This window comes from Plectropomus leopardus, chromosome 5, assembly GCF_026936395.1.
Source record: "Plectropomus leopardus strain MGB_pleo_1.0 chromosome 5, ASM2693639v1, whole genome shotgun sequence".
Taxonomy (NCBI): Eukaryota; Metazoa; Chordata; class Actinopteri; order Perciformes; family Serranidae; genus Plectropomus; species Plectropomus leopardus.
Window position 1 is genome coordinate 10,768,103 of NC_142180.1, and position 21,938 is coordinate 10,790,040.

At 38.7% G+C, this 21,938-nt stretch overlaps 3 protein-coding genes across 3 annotated transcripts; all 3 read right to left on the reverse strand.

Moving 5' to 3' along the window:
- Positions 1-993: 993 nt before the first annotated feature.
- Positions 994-12,922, reverse strand: slc5a9 (solute carrier family 5 member 9). The gene is made up of 14 exons (XM_042515084.2): positions 12,783-12,922; positions 11,655-11,773; positions 10,651-10,722; positions 10,232-10,336; positions 9,422-9,586; positions 9,209-9,314; positions 7,877-7,957; positions 7,490-7,695; positions 6,883-7,018; positions 5,309-5,416; positions 4,840-4,990; positions 4,113-4,281; positions 2,901-3,116; positions 994-1,932 (listed from the first exon to the last, which is right to left on the reverse strand). The coding sequence occupies exons 1-14, from the start codon at positions 12,802-12,804 to the stop codon at positions 1,621-1,623; spliced, it is 1,968 nt and encodes a 655-aa protein (XP_042371018.2). The 5' UTR covers positions 12,805-12,922; the 3' UTR covers positions 994-1,620.
- Positions 12,923-14,000: 1,078 nt separating this feature from the next.
- On the reverse strand, positions 14,001-18,174 carry ndufa11 (NADH:ubiquinone oxidoreductase subunit A11). Its single transcript, XM_042484038.2, has 4 exons — positions 18,018-18,174; positions 16,287-16,379; positions 15,071-15,193; positions 14,001-14,199 (listed from the first exon to the last, which is right to left on the reverse strand). The coding sequence occupies exons 1-4, from the start codon at positions 18,094-18,096 to the stop codon at positions 14,087-14,089; spliced, it is 408 nt and encodes a 135-aa protein (XP_042339972.2). The 5' UTR covers positions 18,097-18,174; the 3' UTR covers positions 14,001-14,086.
- Positions 18,175-19,108: 934 nt separating this feature from the next.
- Positions 19,109-21,309, reverse strand: mrpl55 (mitochondrial ribosomal protein L55). The gene is made up of 3 exons (XM_088077493.1): positions 21,154-21,309; positions 20,594-20,831; positions 19,109-19,579 (listed from the first exon to the last, which is right to left on the reverse strand). The coding sequence occupies exons 1-3, from the start codon at positions 21,195-21,197 to the stop codon at positions 19,430-19,432; spliced, it is 432 nt and encodes a 143-aa protein (XP_087933619.1). The 5' UTR covers positions 21,198-21,309; the 3' UTR covers positions 19,109-19,429.
- Positions 21,310-21,938: the final 629 nt, after the last annotated feature.

The following is a 21,938-nucleotide window of genomic DNA, read 5'->3' on the forward strand; positions in this document are numbered from 1 at the left end:
TAACTTTTAACTGATTTTTTGCTAACTTTTGGGTCATTTTGGAGCAAAATAAGACAAATTTTCTCAGGTTTCAAAGGGTAATCTGCGTACTTTTTTTAAATGCAGTATGAGGCTGAGGCAAGAATGAAGGCTCTGTGAATATAGCTGGTGTTCAGGTCTTCACTGTGCCATTATCCTGTAAGGTCTTTTTTGTTTGTTTGTTTGTTTATTTGTTTGAAGATTTGAAGATTCGAAGTTTGAAGATGTATGAAGATTTAAACAATTTTAACTTCAAAAAAATAACAATTTCATTTAGGATTCTTCACTGAAATTAGTGGAATTCTGAGATGGGCGTACTGCATATAGTTTTTTAAAGTTTTCTCACACCCAACGAGACACCCCCTTGCAAGGGTCTGGACCCATAGTTTTGAAACCTCTGCCACAGACTATATAATAATTTCAGAATGAATGAAATTCTGTGTGAAGTGCTCATTATGATGTGACTACACCACACTTAAATCTGGAAAAGATGTATGGATGTATGTGTATGCACAGACTTCTGATTTGTCACACTGGACATTTTTCCTTTAGAAACCAAAGATACACTACTTCTAGAAACCAGGCACATGCAGCTGACAAATGTAATATTCTTGTGTCTGCAGGCAACTGCAGAACTATTGCAAACTAGCAACTGCCATCTCATTTAATGTCTTTGACTCTAACTTTGTTTCACAAGGACTTAAAATAGCCTATGTTGATATTCCACACTGCTAATCTTGGTAGTATTTTTGAGAATATAAAGCCAGCTACCGATAAATTTTGGGTAGTATAGGCCAGCTGTCATTTTAGTGTTTAGAAGTCACCTTGTAAGTCAGTAAAAGATGGTGTCAGTGGTTAAATTGCAGTTTACCATGATCATTATTAGACAGTTAATAGACATCACACAGCAGCATTGTCTTAAATTTCTCTTATATTTTCTCTTAATTTTTGTAAGTAAGTAAGTATGCATGCAAAAAGGTTTCAATAAATTTATTAAATCAAAATAATTGAAACAAATAGAAGGAAAGCAGCAAGTCCTCATGCATACAGCATATATGAGATGCTGGAACCATGTTTTTTGCATGAAAAATAAAAATAAAAAATATTTGGCAATTACTTTTCTAATTAATCAACTGATTATTTTAGCTGCACTTTTTCATTTGGTTTGTATGCAAAAATCTTAATTTGTAAAGTGGTTATCTAAAAATAGTGGTGGAGTAAAAAGTACAATATCTCCTTTGAAGTGTAGTGGAGTAGAAGAAGAAAGTGGAGCGAGTTAAATCCTCAAGTAATGTAAAAGTTCCCTGGATTTAGTCCTAAGTACAGTGCTTGAGTAAATATACTTAGTTAAATATGCTTGGTTAAGATTTTCTCTCAACTAAGAGAAGAGCAAAAATAAGAAAACACTGGTGAATCCCAAAAATCATTTGGTACTTACAAAATAAGAACAGATCCTGGATACCACCAAAAAAATGTCTTTCCGTACAAGACACCTCTGAATGAACAGTCTGTTGGTTCATACGCAACAGATCCAGCACAGCATCTGATAGATTCAGTCACTGGACCACACGTCTAGTAAATCCATCTACTGATGACAACTCATTAGGCGAAGTACCCCCAAAGAAACACATTAACAGCCAGCAGTAGCAGGGCGTTCATGTTGCAGACTCTTCTCCAGAGCGGCTCCTCCTGCAGGGAGTTCAGTTCACTGTGTTCAGTCACTGGAGATGCTGAGCCAGAGCTGGCACCGGTCAGACCACAGAGCCACAGAGCAGCTCTCCGCCACCATGAATCTGGTAAGCGCTCAGAGTCTGTGCTGTGGTCAGAGTTCACTGGATCAGAGGTTGTCTGGAGACTTGGGAAGTCAATACGAGGCTCCTGGCTGTATCTGGACCACCATGTCAGCCTGTAGAGCTGGACAGGAGAGAGGAGGTGGATAACATGTGTCTTTGTTATTGTTTTGTTTGTCACTCCCTTAGCTTTAAAGCAAAAGTGTCAGTGCTCGTCGTGGTCTACCTTCTAATTGAAAACATTCATAATGTGAACTAGCCCTTTTCCACTGTAGTAATATGACAAGGAGCCATTGTTAATGGTTCTGCTTTTGTTTCCACTGCTCTCCACCTGTTTGGGGATGAGTTTCTGGAACTAAACCAACGTCGGGACATGCACATGCTGGCATGGATGGTTAGGATTAGGCTACAAGAGCAAGAATGATAAAGTATAGAGAAAAAAAAGCAAAAATATGCACACTCATCCAATCCAAACTTGGAGCAGGTGCTGACACAAAGATGAAGTGAAAAGTGAAAAGGCAAAAAATGGCTCGCACATTGCAGGGCTCCAGTTATCACTTACTTGATGAGCCAAAGTGACATTTCGAGCACAACCGCTCTTCATCAGACTAGATTTACACTGTGAGACACCAACCACGTACATATTTAGGATGGCGTCTCACAGAGTAAACCAAGGTGCAGAAAAAAAATCACAAAATCACATTCAGATGGGAACACCGTTAGATCTATCCACCGCCCCTCTTGCCTGCCCTTTAGGGCCCCTTATGCTGCTTATTCTATGTCATTATCAACAGCATTTAACCTGAAGTCATCCAGTGGCATATCATGCTGCTGTGGCGGGTGCTGTCTGCCGAGGTTTAATAACATCACAGATGGTTCAGTTTGGCTGCCTTCTTAGCTGGCAATGTCCAGCAGTGTATCATGCTGACGCGAAAGGTGGCTTCTGGCATCGGGATCTAACACTTTAAGCACTGCAAAAGTGGCAGTGTTGACGACTTCGGAATAAGAACAAGTTTTTTGACTGACGCTGTGTCACACCTTGGACAGGCATGCTGAATGCTTGTGCTCATGAGTGTATGAGAGGTCTCTTACATGTTCTTTAGGTATTGGCGCTGTGGCCAAGCTGACAGCAACAATGACGAGGCAGGTGAGAGCCAGCAGGATGAGAGCAAAGTACAGGTAGTGGACATCAGCCAGAATAGCAGGCCGACGATCAACCTGACCGCAGGAGGGAGCCAAATAGGTGAACTCCAGAACCATGCGGATCAGTCCCACCACTAGTCCAGTCATCAGACCCCAGAATGCACCCTGAGAAACACACACACACACACACACACACACACACACACACAAATGAAATATAAAGGTTGTGCACTTGTGGGCCTGTCTAATTGAGGTGCCCTGTGACTTTTGTTGAGCGTGATTTACGCTTGTATGTTAAGACTTTACAGCACAGCTAATGTGCACCTCCACAAATATTTAACTTCTTGTTGGGGTTTAACTGGCTATGGAAATACCAAGTGGATACCACAAGAACTTTAAGGGGCTGCTTGTGTGTTTGTCAGGTAGATCAGGTGGATAGTGGCTAAATTAAGCAGATTTCTTCTTTTTTCGTAACACATATTTAGCAAATCTATCTCCACTGAGAACTTTCTGATCACAGCTCTGTGTCTAAATAAACGCATGAAGGGACATAAACATGATAATTGCCTGCCACTCTAGTGAATAGTGGTAATAGTATTTGCCAGAAGTGTTTCTCAAATCCTCATCCCAAATGAAAAGAACTCGTCGAAATCAGTCAGATCAGTCTCCTGAATACCATTCATCATTTTGAAAATAGTTGTGTGTGTGTGTGTGTGTGTGTGTGTGTGTGTGTGTGTGTGTGTGTGTGTGTGTCAAGTCAAGTCAAGTCAAGTCAAGTCATAGACAGACGTGCAATAGATGTTGTAATAATAACAACTGAATTACAATAATGACAAAAAGGAAAGAGAGAGGGGGAGAAAGAGGGAGAGATGCACAGCAATAATGGTAACAATAGCATGTCATATTACAATAATGATAGGTGTAAAATTACTAAATGCGCTCTATGATAGCATGAAATGTTACGTGTAAATATTGTGGGTGTTGATAAAAGTCCCATGCGTATATTGATAGGGTATAGGTGTAACTCATTATAATGGCAGTAGAAGGTTGCGTCAAGCATGATCACGGCATCGACGCAACCAGGACCCACAACACTGGTGTAGATTCAGACAGGACCACAGCAACACAGTGTGTGTGTGTGTGTCTGTGTGTGTGATCTACCTGTTCGTTGGCACGTGGCCAGAAGATAGCCATTAGGAAGACAGCGGTAATGGGTGGAGCTAGAAAGCTGGTCACTGACTGGACATAATCAAACAGCTGACCACTGTTGGCTGTCTGGATGACTGGAATCCACAACAGACTAACACACACCAAGACCAGGATGAACAATCTGAAAAAGAAACAAAGAGGTCACCAACTAACCAATGGTGCCCTCAGGAAAGGACCATTGTCACCTCAATGCAACTGCTAATAAGTAGTATTAACTGTAAACTATGAAACCACAGTATATCAATATGCAATTCTTTATCTCCCAATAATGACATAGTTTTCCATTAGCCTATTCCTAAAATTCAGTAATTGCTTTTGGTTTTGTTGCATATCCCAAGATTTTCAGTGGCCCCGTCTAGCCACTCCTATCAATAATATCTGGAGGTACTTCTGCATCTGAAAGACGGAGAAATAATTTGAGTTTCTCTGAAAACATCTTTTACTTTTGGGAACATTTCTGGAAATATGCCTGGATCAGACAGGAAAATGTTATGATTACATTCAGAAATTCAGTCACATATCATTGTGTATTAATGCATGAGAATCTATGACTCCCGAATTGGTTTTCAAGTCATTCTGAAGTCAAATCAGTTTTATTTATATAGCCCAACATGACAAATAAAAAAGCTCCATCAAGAGGCTTTTTCTAGGATGTATCAATCAGTCTTTACATCCCTACCTTCCAACTAACATGAGCTCCCACTCTGAAGCTTTGGGTCGAGCTTTGTAGTAGAGGTCCAGTGTAAACAAAGTGGAGCTGCTGTTAAAGATGGAGGTCAGAGACGACATCAGAGCAGCTAACATCACTGCTAACATCAGACCTCGAAGACCTGCATAAAGAGAGGATCAAACCCCACAAATGTCATATTTTCAAGATATATCCATGGAAATTTGAGACTCATTAACAATCTATGTATACCACAGTAGTATACACCTAAATTTAATAAATGTTTGAATTTGAGGCACTGCAAGTTTTCTTCTAGTGATATGCGTTGAGGAGTAATAGATAGAGCCCACGCAATTGAGTACATGGTGCAAGATTTTGAGGTATAAAAACTCAAACATGACTAAAGGAAGGCTTGGCAAACTTGCATAAGTCCAGCACAAGTATTTATTTTAAAGCCACACCTTGTTTGTGTGAAACTCACCGACAGGCATTAACTCCACCACTAGTTTAGGATAGGCGATGTTGGAGCAACCAACTGAAGCTCCGCAAACACTCTGACACACTGCTGGATCCACACAACCTACCTCATCTACAAACACAAAAACAGAAAATAAAAGATGTAGTTTATTAGTTACAGTAAGTTCCAGTTTTAACAATTACTGTCCATCAAAACAGCTTACACAGTAATGTGTAAGTCACACATTACAAGATTATACCAGGTATATGTTTGCATTGTACAGGGTACTTCATGTACATGACTGATAACCATTTCAAAAATGCTCTATAGTTTAAGATTTGGAAATGTTAACTTTTTTTTACATTTCAGACAGCCATTTTTTTCATGACTCAAAACAAGTCAGTTAACCTCCAGAGATATCATCTTGCACTTTCAACATTATGTCTGTATTACATTTGGCTGCCAGTGTGGTGATACATCAAGTTTTACAATAGATCTGCACTTTGAAAGCTGGTAATTGAATATTCACTCCCCAAATTATCACTTGCATATTAGTTACTCACACTGTGTTAAACTGAATTAGTGAGAAAAACCTTGTTTTTCTCCCATGCCTCCCCATGTAACTGTTTAAAGACTATGTTTTGGGGGATTTTCCCTTTATTTTGACAGGACAGATATATTAGTGTGAAAGGGAGGAGAGAGGGGATGACGGGCAGCAAAGGCCCAAGGGTGGGAACGAACCCACAGCCACTGTGGCAAGCACAGACTTTGTACATGGGTCCCCTGCTCTACCAAGTGAGATACTGGGCACCCCAACTGAAAATACTCCTGGTGAATTCATTAGGGACTGCATTTTACAACAGCAAAACATCATCAACACATTCAACTCTCACACAACTCCTGCAGTATAATACAAGTCTCATTTATTCAATCATCATTTTCCAAGCCCATAGGCTACAGGTCTAACAATATAATAATTCTGCATACATATGCAGATATTTGTTAAAAGCGATTATTCAGTGTGTGCTCAGAACTTCCCAAATGTATACATTTTTGCAAAAACCTTGCTTTGCAAGCAGCATACCTGGGCAAGCAAGTGCATTTGAACTCTGCTTGTGCATTTCATTGATCAGAGTTCAAACACAAGCACTTACCTAGACACGCTGCTCGTCTGTGCATGAGACTGTTTATGCAGAAGATTAATAATATTTTTGGGAATTACTGAGCATACGACTGGATAACACACACACACGCAAACACACACACACAAACACACACACACAGTTAAGAGTTGTGTGAAACTTTGTAAACAGATGTTTTAATATAGTTTTGCTGTTTCTAAACATGCTGCCCTATGACATCAATTCATCAAGAATTTTCTCGGTTTTTGGATTCTTCTTTCAGGTGTAGGCATAAGAAACACATTTTCTTCACAGATTCAGCCTAACACGGGGTGAGTAAATGACATAAGAATGGAAAATATATAATGAAAGTCTTTCGGTTCACTGAGGTAATCATGATCAAATTAAAACGACGCATGCAATTGAACATAAAGAAGCATTTGACATGGTGGTCCAAAGAGAGGCAGACGGACTGACCTGGGAACAGTGCTCGGCTGATCATGCCTGGCATGACGATGAAGAACATGGGCAGCAGTTTGAGGTAACCTCCCAACACACTGCCTGCTTTGGCGTGAGACAAGGACTTGGCTGACAGAGACCTCTGGACTATAACCTGCATACACATACACACACATATTTGTTTTTCCATACTTGTGAGGACCCAAATGTTACTGTAATTCTTCGCACACAGTGCCCTGTGTTTTTGTTTATTATCATTTAACATTTGATTTTAACACACTTCATAGTTTGATCTCTGATATTTTAACAGCCTCATAGTGGCTTTTTTTCTGATAAAACTCAATAGACATTAAATTAATTTAATCAACTCAAGAGAGTAAAGTCATAAAGCAAAACAATCTGTGTTATGTGTGCATTGCACATCTTGTTTATGTACTTATTTTAACTAGATTTCACTGTTCATCTGAAATTGATATAAATATCCTAAGATTAAAGCTCTGTCTGCAGTTTAATGTGTACGTGTTTAGACCCCCCCCCCCCAAAAAAAAAAATACTTGCATACACATTTGAAATTACTGATGACCTAATCAAAAATGTGTAGAGTTATTAGTGTAGATAAAGTCACCTGATCTGTGCACCAGACCCATGTAGCCAGTACGGTGAGCCCAAACACCAGACCTGGCCAGGGTAAATCTCCTGACACGGGGTCTCTGAACAAGCGGAAGGCGTCACTACGAGGCAGGTGGCAGGTGGTGTTGGCAACTGTCACCGAGGGAACAGCTGACATATAACGGTCGACAAGGCCTTCATACCAGCCCACTTTGGAGAATGCTGGAAAAATGTACAAACACACACACACACACACATATTGTTTTAGTTGTAATATTATACTTTATTTGCCAATGAAACACTTCTTAGAATTAATGCGAGTCTGACAGGAAGACAAAACTTGGAATCAATTTTGTGTGTGTGTGTGTGTGTGTGTGTGTGTGTGTGTGTGTGCGCACCTCACCTATGAACATTAGTGCAAAGGCTCCCCCAACCATAATCACAGTCTGGAGCACATCAGTGTAGATCACTGCTGCCAAACCACCTACAGACACACGTGCACATTATATCAGAGTATTAGGACATTATGTAGACCTTTGCTATATATGAAGAGCACGTTGATAGGATCAAAACATTGTTTTAATCATTGTTTTAAATCACTGGCTTTAACTTGGAAAAAAATCCCAGTAGTACTGCCTACTAGTGCTGTAAATGAATGCTCTAAATTCAATTATAGAATCAAATTGTTAAAAATCAAAACAAAACAGAAATTCTATTGTGGAAAAAAGGCAGCAGCTTCCACAGCTGCCTGCCTTGCAAGTTCTTGCATGTGCCGAGGCCGCTGTACTGAGTCACACAAGGTCACTTTCATTGATTGAAAAAGAAATGTAGGTCAAGCTGAATGAGCAAATAATTTAACATTACTGAGTATTATATTGATTAAAAATCATTCATTTGATTTGACTCTAACACCAACCATGGTGCAGAGAGAGACAGAGGTTGTTCCAAGGTCAAAAATGAACTTTCACACCCATTGATTTGATTTTAGATTTACCCCTATACTTCCACTTTCACAACACAATCAACAGAAACTAATTTTGCTTTTGAATTATCATTTATGATACAAATGAAACAAACTTTTAACAGCACACTAATAATGTAGGCAACTGCATATGAGAGATCAGTATGACTTTATTATTCTGGAGACTAATGTATCACAACAACACTGAAAATATGATACTGATGTGACATGATATTATATTCAGCTGTTATTAACCTTTCTGCTTTCCTGTTCAGTTCAGATGTGTCCCAAAAGCAGACCTCTGAATCACCACCAACATATAACATTTTTATTTATTCAGATAGCTCTGATGTTCTGCTTACTGGCTGTTTCCCACAGGTGGACAAACAGTTGGCCAATGAAGGAATTATTAACATATACAAAGGCAGGATGGGATTATCATCAGAAACAGTGACAAAATTGCTACAAAGTTGGTGCCAAACATTAATGAGATAAACACAACTATGCAAGCCATTGTAAATAAACTTACAAAAAGAATAACTCTCATATAAACTAACATAGCAACAGAATAACAGCAGCAGGACAGATAACGTCATACACTACTACTGCATTGGTTAGAGCAAAATAACGACCCCGTCAAGCAGAATGGATAAGACTGAACGAATGAAGTAAAATCAAATAAAAAATTAACTGTTTTTTCATTTCTTGTCATGATAATGTAATATAGAACAAATACGTGTGTGTGTGTATGTGTGTGTGTGTGCGTATGTTTACCTGCCATAGTGTAAGCAGCAGTGACCAGCAGCAGTATGCCTGTGGACAGATAGAGATCCCAGCCCATTGACACCTGGATGAACATTGCCCCTGAAAATAAATCTGTCTGCATAACACACACACACACACACACACACACACACACACACACACACACACTAATGCATTATTTGTGTTACTTTGGATGAAAGTGTGTCTGTGTGTGTGTCTTACAGATATTTTGGTGAAGATGTAGAGGATGAGCGACAGAACAGACATGTATAAGCGTATCCTTTGGCCTCCAAAGCGTTTGGCCAAATATTCAGGCATGGTCACCACACCAGCAGAGATGTAGACGGGGATAAAGATCCAACCCAGAGCCACCAGGACCCACGCTGCCTACACAAACACACACAGGCTCAACAACACGTTGTAATAGTCATCTGCTATTGTACTGTTTTTGCGTCATTGACAGTGTAGTAAATACAGCACACAAAGTTGAGATTATGCAAAATAAAAAATACATGTACAAAAATGCACCCCCTTTACTGAAATATGACACAAAAATTCAAAGAGTGTGACAGTCAGTATCATGGAAAAACCTACACAAAAAAATGAAAAAACACTCAAACCAACTGTGCAAAAGCGTAATCACGTCAAGCTGGTCTGAAGTCTGTGTAAGGGACACACATTCCTATTGCAAACTCTTCTTTTACAAATACCAGTTTCTGTGTGGGAAAAGGCGTATGCATGGTTTTTGTGCAAGCAAATGGGTTATACATGTGACTCCAGGGCTCAATCCAGCTTGAGAATTTATGTCTGGATCTGAAAAATGCTTTTCGTTCACAATCAACATGCAGTTTTACGATGAAGAATACGGGCGAATGTCTCCATGTACTAAGAGGCCTAATCACATAGATATTTACAGTATGCATACCCTGTGTATATATAGACATACATGGAGACAGAAAAGGAAATAAGAAGAGGTGAACAAGTCACCACCCCATTTCTCTCCCAAAATCCCACAAAAACTGTTTTCCTTACATTCCATTCAAATCCCCCAACAGCAATTCCTCCAGCTGCTCCTGTTCCCGCCAGGCCGATAAACAAACCGCTGCCAACATTACTGGACATCAGGGATGCTCCAATCTGTAAACACACACAGAAGATTATACATGAAAAAAAGATCTTACATTTAAAAAATAAAAACAGGGTGCTTTTTTGTTGAAAGATCAAGAAAATATATCTATAGTTTTTAATAACACTTTAGATTACAACAGTGTTCAGGTGTATAGTTATTACGCATGTAAGTGAACCAAAGAATTGTTCGATAATGTTACAGTAACTCTTAACTATTCAATACAAAATTTAACAAAACTTAAGACAAAAAAAACATAGTATATATGGCACATGCACATTCGAGTACATAACATTATGCACTTCACTCAGAAGTTTGTACTCACAGGCCACCAGGTCATTGAACGGCCAGCCAAGAAGTATCCCCTCACAGTTGTGCGATTGGCTCGCAATGACGACTATACAAGAGTCAGAGGTAAAGATTTAGCCAGCAGTACTTCAAACTGAAAACTGATGTGTTTTCATATGTAATATAAAACATGTACAACCTATGAGCTCCCAGAAACATTGTAGTCTTTACATACTAAACTGCACATAATCTTCCTAACAATATTTGTACTTGGAACCGCGCCAATGAGTAGATAAATGCAATCATAATGGGAGACAAAACCTTTCAGGTAGCCTAGTTTATGAAAGAACTCATTAGAATCCATGTATAGAAACTTAGCTTAACACGTAAAGAAACTAAGAGACATAAAAAGGACTTGAAACACAATCATCTGCTCATGTACTGTAAGGCTTTCTTATTTTTCATCTAAAGGAAAGTACAGTCAGAGCCCAAACTGGCTCTTCATCATGTACTTGATAATATTCAGGGTCTTACATATTTCCACTGAGTGTGTTCTTTGGGAAACTATATTAGCATCAGTGGAATCCAAAAATAGTAATTAGCTAAATTTGACTTGGACAGTTAACTGAGGTATGAGAGGTGCAGCCACGCGATTGGCGGGTGTACTTTGATAGAAAGAAAATAGTTCCTACATGAAACTGCTCAGAACAAGGTGTGTGGATTATCTCTAGTAACCAGATCATGATTTTTATATGGAGACATTGCTGTTGAGTTTTTCAGATGTTTTTTAGGGTTTTGAGGACCACAAGCTGAGTGCCATCTAGTTCCATTACACTGAAGAAAAGGTAAACATTTCTACAGCCGATATCTCCAATAATCTGCAACTCACACCAAAACTATTTAGATTGATAAATAGCAAAACAGGTAAGGGGGAAAATATGTATTTTTTATTTTAAAGTGAACTATCCCTTTAAGGTATTTGAAAGATATTATTAAGGTAAATGGTGGAGGTTTACGTGTAAGATGAGCTGAACCACTTACCCAGATTCCAACCACCATGACAAAGACAAAGTAGACAACAACCACAGCGATGTCAGCAGCATCCACACTGTTACCTGTGCCAGGAGGAGCTGCTGTGGTGACTCCAGAGGAGCTGCTGCCTGTATGCCAAAAACAGAATAGAGTGTCATTATATATAATAGCATTTTCCTCACTTAGACAGACACACTATAATGCAGCTATGCATTACAGCATAGCTGCCTCATCAGATATGTTTGAATTATTTAAACTAATCAGAACTGTCCATGTGGGGCTTAACATATTTAAGTCAGACTGCAAAAAAATGGATTATGTTTCTAAATGACAGTGTCATGTTTACAATGTAAGAATACAAGAGAATGTTGTGGACATTATTGACAGCTGGTGCTCTGCAGAGCTTGACCCAATTTTTCTTTATCTTCTCTTTTACTCCCTGAAATCTTTTGACTTTCCTCAATAAGAGTTCTTCTAATGTGCAAAATGTGAACACACTTAGGCCTATGTTGTAAAGGTTGTGCACAGGAAATGCACATACACATGCACATTTTTGATTTTGTCAAGTCGAGTCTACAGTCATGTGCCTCGAGTCCCCACCACTGGGAAGTGCCATTGACTAACCATGAAACTGAAGACACACGGTTTAAATGGTTGTGGATGGGATTTTTAAGCAGATAAACTACTAGCTTAAACAGCAAACAAAACAAAACAGAATAGTTACAGTGTGTTTTGTCTGTTGTGCGGAAAATCCACAAAACTCACTGCTTCACATCTATAAGCTTATGTTGGTGGCAGATGTCTCAGCTGAAAATGTGTTTTTTGTGACCAAACTTACTCTTCAAGATGTCTTTACCTCTTACAGGACCTGGCATCAACAGGCACCAAAGATACATCACTCACCTGCTTCTTCCTCATTACACCCCTTGATAATACCACTGTTGTTGTGGAGAGTTTCTGTTAAGAGCTGCTGAATCAGCTATTTTAACTCGTAGGCTCACTGTTTCATTTTTACTTTGTATCTCAGCTTCCTCCCGTGTTCTTGTCTGTAAAATCTGCCTGCTTGGTTTTGTATCAGCAGTTCTACCATTCCTGGAGCTTACTACCATAAAAATCTGATTTAAAGAAGGTTCAGACCTGTCGTGAAACTGGCAGACATGTTGATCCCAATCTTCCAGACCGTGTTAACTTCTCAGAGACACTCAGCGTTCCTCCAATGTTTGAGTTTTTGTGACTGTGAAGCAGAGTTGGTCGATCGTGCTGATAAACCTGACAGAGGTGTGTGAATCTGTGCAGTTGACCTGAAGCTTAATTATTAATCAGTTTGTTATCGAGACAGGCAAACTTCACTGGTTAGCTATAATTACTAAAGACTGACATACATGACAGCAGCCTACATGTGGGCCTACATGTCGAGAATAAGTTGGTTCCACATTTAATAAGTCAATGATATGCAGGTCAATAACACATGGACAAAGACAGGAATATGCTGCTCCTGTAAAAATACTTAGACCTGTATAGTTAAAGGTCCCATATTGTAAAAAGTCAGATTCCATGTCTTTTTTTATTATTATTATAAAGCAGGTAAAGGTGTTATATTAATACTGTGAAAGTATCAAAATGTTCAATCCACAGAGAAATGAACACAGTCGATATTCAGAAACTGTGCCTCAACGAGTCGTCAGGACTGTCACAATATATAGCACATAAAGGTATTAACTGCAGCCATAGTGCCATTACATTATTTTCTCTGCTGTAACGCCCACACAGAGACGCAGAGAGTGCAGATGTGGAACACCTGGAAATACTGACCAATCAGAGCAGACCAGGTGTTTCGGCAGGTGGGCTTTAAGAGACAGGCGGTCAAATGGAGCGTTTTTCCAACAGAGGGTGAATACCGATCATTTCAGGCAGACACTATTAGAAAAATAATGTGTTAATGGAACATTAAAGCATGGAAACGTTCTAGCAGTGATGTACTTGATTAAAGCCGTTTCTACGCAGGAGGCTTAATATTTGTATCAACAGCATTGTATATTAACATGTATTCATGCAAATAATGCACATAACCACCTACTCAGTGTATACATTGTAATCTACTACATTAAACATTCAATATTTGTTCCTTTGCACTGTTTGTATTTGTTCACAACCCTATTTACAGAAATGTTTGACTTTTATTTAGTATGTATGTTTTTGGTCATTGTTACAAATAATAAATGAAAGAATACTGCTGCTATCTTGTAGCTGTAATGTAGATATATCTTACCCTAATCACTTTTTTTAACCTCCCCACACTGTGACACTCATGAAATGAATCTCGGTATTGTTTCGAATAAGAAGACCCAGACTTCATTTGGTCATTTTCACAAGAAGTTTATTACATGAAGTATTTTTACAACAAACAGTTAAATTTACAGTCAACTGAACTCTGTTTCTCCTCATAGTTTGGGGGCTCCAGCGAGCCTCCATCCCTCCTTCTTGCCGATTTTTGTGAAGAAGGCCAGCGTACCCAGACCCAGACACGCTGATGTGCCGGTTATAGCACTGTGGGCTGTAAACACAAACACAAACACACAGTGGGCAACATGGCTTCAGTTCAACAAACTTTGGCATATTTTTGCACTTTCTCTGCCATAAAACGGTGCTAAACAACATTTTGAAAATATCACTTCAGTGGCTGATGATTGGAATGGGCTTGCTATGTTACCACAAAGTGACTATGCTCATTCCTGCAGAGTTTAATCATCCAGGTCACAAGACAAATCTCTTCTGTGAGTCTTGTTCATCAAGGTGGTATCATGTGCATAACACGTGACTTCTCTAGAGAGTAAATAAATATCCAAGCTTTTTCTTCATCTTACTGTTTTCACTGCCAGCACAGTCTTCAAGTGCAGGTCTTGTAATGTGCTTCTGAGCATAATCTTAAATTAAGGCTGTGATGATTTGTGTATTCATGTTTGAAATGTCCCTCATTTTCTATGATGAAAATATTTTACAGATAAAAGCAGATAAAATGTTACCTTAGTCACCACCAAAAGGATTTTGTCTGTCTTTGTCAAACAGTCAGAACGCACAACATAAAGACACATTTACTACCACTTCACCGCCTCAAGGGTCAATATTGTGTAGAGTAATAGCTCTGAAAAGTGAGTGTGTGGTCGCGCGAGAAAGAAAATGTGACGGTGGTGTTCAGAGCTACCCTGGTCTTCCTGACCACGGAGAGCAATTTAAAAAAAAATGTTGCAACTATGAATGCTTTGGTGTCCCAGTCTATAAATTCTTTGTATGAATTAAAATACAGTATATGATATATATATGTGTGTGTGTGTGTGTGTGTGTGTGTGTGTGTGTATATTTTATACATGTCAGCATGCGCGATGTGCATGTGCACCGAACTCTCCTCTGCCTCAACTGATACTTACTTTTGGCTCCCAGGAAGATCCCAGAGGCACAGCCCCCGATGAAGTAATTCAATGGGTCATCTGGGGCCTCACGAGCCTGAGCACTGAGACAAGTCGCCATGCCGAAAATGGCTCCCAAGGAGGCTGGTACAACACGGACAGACACCCGTATCAACATTACATTATGTGATACAATTTGTGTAAGCCATTGAACAATACTTCAACACATTCAGATTAACGTGTTTGAGTCACATGATCGGGATTGTGACAATGACACAGTCAACACTGTTCTCTGTACTTCAGCACTTTGGATTTAAAATGAAACAATGAGGCTGCGGTGCCTACTTTCAGCTTTAATTTTAGGATAATGCAGCAGAACATGATTTTTCAAAACACCTTTGGTTACCATTTCGACAGTCCTCAGATATGGCTTAAATTTGCCTTAAAGAGGATAGCTCAATGTGAAGTGTTCTGAATGTAGAAAACAACAGTACACATGCCCAAAGCTTTTGGTATTGGAGGTGGATCGAACAAAATTTGATGCTAAGTGAGACTGACTGCCTGTTGCTCCATTGTTGTAGTCATTTGTTCGTAGCTGGCAGAAATATTTCTTTAAAAGAAGACGGTATTCAATGATGTGGATTATCTCCTATGACGGGAATCTGAAAGTCTGCATTTTGAAAAAAATCTTGAGATGAAATACCGGTCTTGGGATATCGTTATAAACCAAACTGCTGGTAAAAATACTACTGTTTAATGTGGAGTGGTTCTCCAAGAAATAATGTCTAACAACTAGCTTGTCAGAGAAGAAGCTTTTTTGTTAATGGGAGGGCATGGTAACTGATAAAAACTCGGCTTTTAGGATCTCAAGCATCTTTATGAGATTACCAAACATGAAAGAGGTAAAATTGGACAAATAAAACAACCCAAAATGCATAGTAGGACTAAAAAAAGACCCCACATGAATGACATCTGCGGGAAATAAAGCAGTTTGAACAGATACTAACTTTCCCTATTGGGTTCATCAGTGATGGCAAATGTTCTTTATTTTAGGTTTGACGATACAATCAAGTGCTTTTTAAAACTTTTACTTGGAACAATTACATTGATTAACAAAGTTTTCATGACTTATCTAGCAGGAGAAATCTTTCACTTCATCGTTGTATTTTTAAACAATGAGAACAAGACTTATATTGTATGATCTAAAATAATGATGACTGATGATATGAATATTTACCCATGGTAACAGTGGCGTTGGTGGCCCTCTGTATCGCCACCAATGCAGACTCAGGCTGGAACGCCACTATGTGATAGGCTGACCCAACCAGGCCTGCAAACACAATAAGAAACACAAACACATTATCGACGTGAAATCAGGAAAAAAGAAAAATTAAGAAAAAAAATCACAACTGTAATGTAGGCTGACTCTCAGTTGCTTTTCTAGAATCAAACTGAACTGTATCTGTAGTGGTGCGTATGAGCTACTTTTAGGAACTGAAAATTGGTTGTGAATTCTTAGTCAGACTCAATCTTGACCTGATTTTTTTATTACCTGATTTTGATTATCATTTTGTGAATTTTAAATTGTACTTTAGTCAGGTAATCATGCTCTTTCTTAAGACATTGTCAAACACCAGTGAATTACAGGAGCTTGGTTTATTTTGTTAAAATAAAAAGTATTTAGTTAAAGTTTAAATACTCTGAGATTAAACTGGATAAAATACCATCCACAACAATGAACACCTTGCTGAGAGCCGGACAAAATGTGCAAAATGAACCAGCATTAGTTCATATGATGATGTACAGGGCATGGCGATATGGAGAAGATCAAATAACACAATTTTGACCAGATTTCTTGATATGAGAATTGCAATAATACTGTAAGGTTGACTATTGGTGCCGTCACAAAATATTCACACAGTGAGAGTTTTGATAAATAACCATCAATAATGTGATATAATGACTTAACAGATACAAGCAAATCACTTTACTGAAACCAAGCCTTTAAAAACAAGAAAAGACAACTCTTATTGGGGTTTCCAAAATCCAATAAGATATTTAGTCTGATATCACGATATTAGCTATAATTGATAAAATCGGCATGTCATGGGCTGATATAAGCTTTAAAATGAAATGTCGGAAGTGGCCAACATGCTTATTTCAGCTGATATTACAAACCGATCTTTTTTTTTTTTTTTATTGACCAAGTGAACTTTTACAAAATATCAACCCTAAGTTAAAGTATTTTTCTTATCTTGCGCAAGAAATGAATATTACACACACTGAAAAGCACTGTATTTTACATATCAATCTGCTGATGGGCCATTACATACACATAATATGATGTTAATTCCACTGCAAAAAAGACTTGATTATCACTATTATAAGGTGGATTAAATAAAGAGAATATATAGATATCGTTATCAGATATCAGCTAAATGGGTTAACATATATCGGCATATCGAATATCAACAAATACTCCAATATGGTGCATTTCAACACGATATCGAAACAATATCAATATATTGCCCATCTCTTACATATCGTCCAACCATTAAAGTGTTTATAGCTGGTATAAAAGACCCTCTTGTGATATATATATATTAATGAACTGGCCCAAAAAGACACCATACGGCCAAACAATAACAAGTTACATTTCTCTACGCATCAACAGTGTCAATGTGTGTTGTTAACTCACAGCCTGCAGCAGCATCTCATCAGAATCACAATACATACATTGCCTTTGTGGCTTCAGAAATCATTCCCAATCATTTAATTAAAAAAAACAGCTCTCAGTCAACTTCACATACAAAAAGGAAAAACAAACTCAGTTTGTCTAAACGTCAGGCTGCTAGCGTACTAGCGTTAGCATTAGCTCAAACACACAGTTACCCATCACGGTCCAGGGCAATACCCTGTATCTATACCCAGCATGACTGACAGTTATTTCAACATTATTAATATTTACCCAAAGCTGTGGCTACTTTGGTAGTGATCCATGTCTTTTGGACACAGTCTGTGCCCTCTGGTGAGTCCCAGTACCCCATCTCGAACTTAGCAAGGACACACAAGCTAAGGAATGGAAATCTCGCGAGAAACCTTTTCCTCGTGTGTTTATGGCTGCGGGAAACCCAGTTATAATGCATTACTGCCCCCAGTGGAGGGGGGCGGTGAGACCAGGACTGGCACTAAAATAGAAAGGAAACACAAACCTGTGCTCATCAACCGTTTCTTTAATCAAGCTTAACAAATGACTGCCTGTAACCAAGGAAGCTATACTTTTATAGCTTCTTTGTAACAATATGAATAATGTTTTATATCTTACCTTCGCCAATAAGTGTATTGTTACTTGCTTTGTAATTGAGTGCTGTTATTTTAACCTTTAACACATGATGATGCCCTGCTACTGCTACCACAGGTGTAGATTTCAGCAGGATGCAGGGGACAAGTCCCTCTCAATATTTAGACCATGTGCATTTTTCTACCCCAATGAAAACATAAAGGTAGCAGAGGACTTGTGCTTCGACAAAATTAGAGATATACACCCTAAACTGATATAGAAAAGGCACAAATTGATGCCTAAAGTGCAGCAGGATGCAGGAAATGAAGTGTTTGATGATCAAAATTTTCTGGCCAATAACCCCTAAACCTTCCCCTTGTTTGACTTGTCTACTCAATATTGAAACGAAATCCACGCCCTTTTGTATTTTGCAAATAAGAGTTTCCTATTTTCACACCAATCACAACAGTACTGTTTGTACACACCAGTTTACTGATTCCAGCAGGATACAGACAGTCTGTACTCTGTCCGGTAAACCAAGGCTCCAAGAAGCCTTAAAAAAAGCATGTTTATGATTGCAGGGTTTCTTTCAAATGTCACCTAGGAGCAGAGAGCTGACAGACTGCTGCAACACATCAGTGACAGTGCGCTGCCTCTGTCTTCTTAAATGACCCGTAAACCACGACATGCAGCCCAACCAGCCCATCAAAACTTAAACAGCAGAATTCGGAGCGCTTTATATGAGTTTGTGTGCTTTCTTAAAATTCACCACACTGATACACAGCTTTAAACCAATTTATTAACTGAACGTCATCACGATTTCCAGCTTTAGCAGATTATTTATACTTTAAGAAAAGTAACAGTTGAAGCATGTGGCAGCAGATCTCCGCCTGCTACACACGCCGTTCAGTCTGTCATCCTGCCACACTAATGATGTTGGCCTGGGTTTCAGTGTCCCAACATTTAGTCTTTTGGAGGAATCACTTTTTTGCCATGACAACAATCCAGTTAAAACATACTGTATATGGACAAGCTTCGAGTGAGAGTCTGATGTTCAGGGATGATGGCCCAGATATTGTTTATATTCACAACCAAACACATCATTTCTTCTTCCAGAACTGGCTGTATTTGTCAGCTTGGAAATCGTCTTCAAAGTCGACTGCAGTCTGTTTTGTCGTCTTCTTCACTCCTCTCTTTTTCTGTCGAGCTTTGCGCTCTTCTTCAGACAGGATGGACAGATTGACTGGCATCTTTTACAACACACAAAAGAACACAAATAAATGTAGTGATGGATCAGAGTGCTGTTTTCAAAGGAAATATTTATATAAATATCATACATTTCAATTTATTTATAATGGCAGTAATACTTGGCAAGTGAAAACAATGTTTTGGCTTGAGGACTGAACACGTCGGGGGACTAAAGTGTTTAATAACATGCCACTCTTATTCTAGTGGCACATGTCACTGTTAGTTTGTGGTATGCCACTGTTGTATATCTGACATATGACATTTAAGAACAGTACATCACTTCTCACAGGCATACACTAATTCTTACTGACATATGACACATGACATGACAAACATGCGCCATGAAATGACAGTTCCTATTTCACTGGTAGATACCACTGTCCACAGATATGTCTGCATCAGGAATCTGCGGGTGGCAGATCGGTGGCACACTGTTTTCATGTGGCAAAAAAATCACCATTAGCGGCTTAGGAGTTGTATACAGCAGTGAATGAGGAGTGACGTGCTGTTTTCATGTGCCATACACTGATACTGAACTACATATAATGGAATCAATACATGACTGTTATAAGATGTATAGTGTAAAAAGATATTTTCAAGTGTCACAAATAAGTAAATGACATTGGTATACCACAAACCAACAATGGCATATGCCACTCATTATTGTGGCATATGTCACTGTTGGTTAGTGTGTGATTTTTCTAGCATGTGGTATTTAAATACAGCATGTCAAATACCATTGTCACATACAGCTTCTCACAGGCATATGCCAGTATCATTATTGTTATTGTTAGTAATCTTAACATGTTTATTGTATGTTTAATATTTGCACCAAACATCAAAGCAAATTCCATGTAAAGTGAAAACCTGCTTGGCAATAAATCCTTTTCTGATTCTGATCGCTGCCCAAAACTATCAAAAAACTGTCATGTTAAAACAAGTAGGAAGAATTCATCTCCTTTTGTTTAGGAAGTGTACAGACATATAGCAGAGAGTGGAGGAGATGGAGAACTAACCATGAGGATGCGCTTGGGTTCTTTGTATCTGATGTTGACTGTAGATCCATCAGGTCGGACCAGGATCACGGGGTACAGCCTCTCATATTTATGCCGACCATAGCGCGCCACTGAGGACCTGTTGGAGTTGAGCTGCGGGGTGTGAGTGTGGAGCAGTGAAGCCTGGCCGAGCCCTGCCGTGTGTGCTGGAGGAAACACTGTCTGGACACCTGTCCGGGTCAACACGGAGCAAACACACCTGCGCGCGCGCACACACACACACACACACACACACACAAACGTGACTGTACATGTCGGATGCACCACTGTCAAACAGGCAAAAGCGGCACTAAAAGTCGGTTTCCTTCATTGCAAGGACAGAGCGCGTTTACAGACATTTAGCAAGTTCGCTACCATTATTTGGCAATAACAAGTTTAATATTTGACTGTGAAAAATGACGCCCTCCATGTTCATTTCCAGACGGTCTGACAACATTAGCGCGAGCCCTTCCTTACTCGTCGCGAGCGCTACTTATCAGAACTCTACTATACATTTCCAAACATTATTCAGCGAGTCTTACCGCGATAACTGACTCTTTGTTGTGCACAGCTTCGTTAAAAACATGTTTGCGACGAGGTAGCTCTAACCATGGATGTACTCTGGTGAAGTCAGATCTAACCGGAAGTACTCAACTAGAAGGTCAAACTGGAGTTTACAGAGTAAATGTCCGGCCGAAACAATGTAAGGCGCAGGTTCGTTCCGAGGTTCAAGTGGGAAGTTTTTTGTTTTGTTTTGTTTTGTTTGTCTGTATACATTTTATTACGGTATTTCACATATCACATATCTCACGAATGAACAGATGATGTCAGGGGATGAGAGCACTAACAGACTCCATAAATTAAGTCATAAAATATTTCATCATGTATACAGATTTAAGATTTTAGTAGTTTTTTAGAATTATTTTAAGCATTTCTTAAAATGTATTCAGTTATTATTATTATTATTATTATTATTATTATTATTATTATTATTATTATTATTATTATTATTACTACTACTACTACTACTACTACTACTACTACATTAAATATACTTTAAAATAAACTGCAGGAGCACAAAACATAAATGAACAAATAAAACCATGGAAAACAGAAATCATAAATCAGCTCATAAAACGATATATAGGGGAGACAGATTCAAGGTGTTAGTAGTTTTTTTCTCATTTTTTAAATACAGAATTGAGGTAATGTATAGATGATGAAATTAACATGAAAAAGAAATGTTCATGATTTATGAAATTTATTAGATTTTCCAAGTGGTAGATTCATAGCAGGCCTTTTTACCTTGGAAGAATTGTAAGTAAAA

Bases quoted from the DNA above. Each gene is read 5' to 3' on its own strand.
- slc5a9 (XM_042515084.2), bottom strand. From the start codon at position 12,804: ATGTCTGCCAGTTTCACGACAG. The intron at 10,723-11,654 runs GTAAGTGGTTCA...ACTCTTGTATAG, and splicing joins TCATGGTGGTTGGAATCTGG to TCGTCATTGCGAGCCAATCG. The intron at 7,019-7,489 runs GTGACTTTATCT...ATGTGTATGCAG, and splicing joins GGGTCTGGTGCACAGATCAG to GTTATAGTCCAGAGGTCTCT.
- ndufa11 (XM_042484038.2), bottom strand. From the start codon at position 18,096: ATGGGGTACTGGGACTCACCAGAGGGCACAGACTGTGTCCAAAAGACA. The intron at 15,194-16,286 runs GTAAATATTCAT...GTGTTGTACCAG, and splicing joins CAACGCCACTGTTACCATGG to CCTCCTTGGGAGCCATTTTC. The intron at 14,200-15,070 runs GTAAGTATCAGT...TTGTGTTTACAG, and splicing joins GATCTTCCTGGGAGCCAAAA to CCCACAGTGCTATAACCGGC.
- mrpl55 (XM_088077493.1), bottom strand. From the start codon at position 21,197: ATGTTTTTAACGAAGCTGTGCACAACAAAGAGTCAGTTATCGCG. The intron at 20,832-21,153 runs GTAAGACTCGCT...GCGCGCGCGCAG, and splicing joins ACAAAGAGTCAGTTATCGCG to GTGTGTTTGCTCCGTGTTGA. The intron at 19,580-20,593 runs GTTAGTTCTCCA...GTGTTGTAAAAG, and splicing joins AACCCAAGCGCATCCTCATG to ATGCCAGTCAATCTGTCCAT.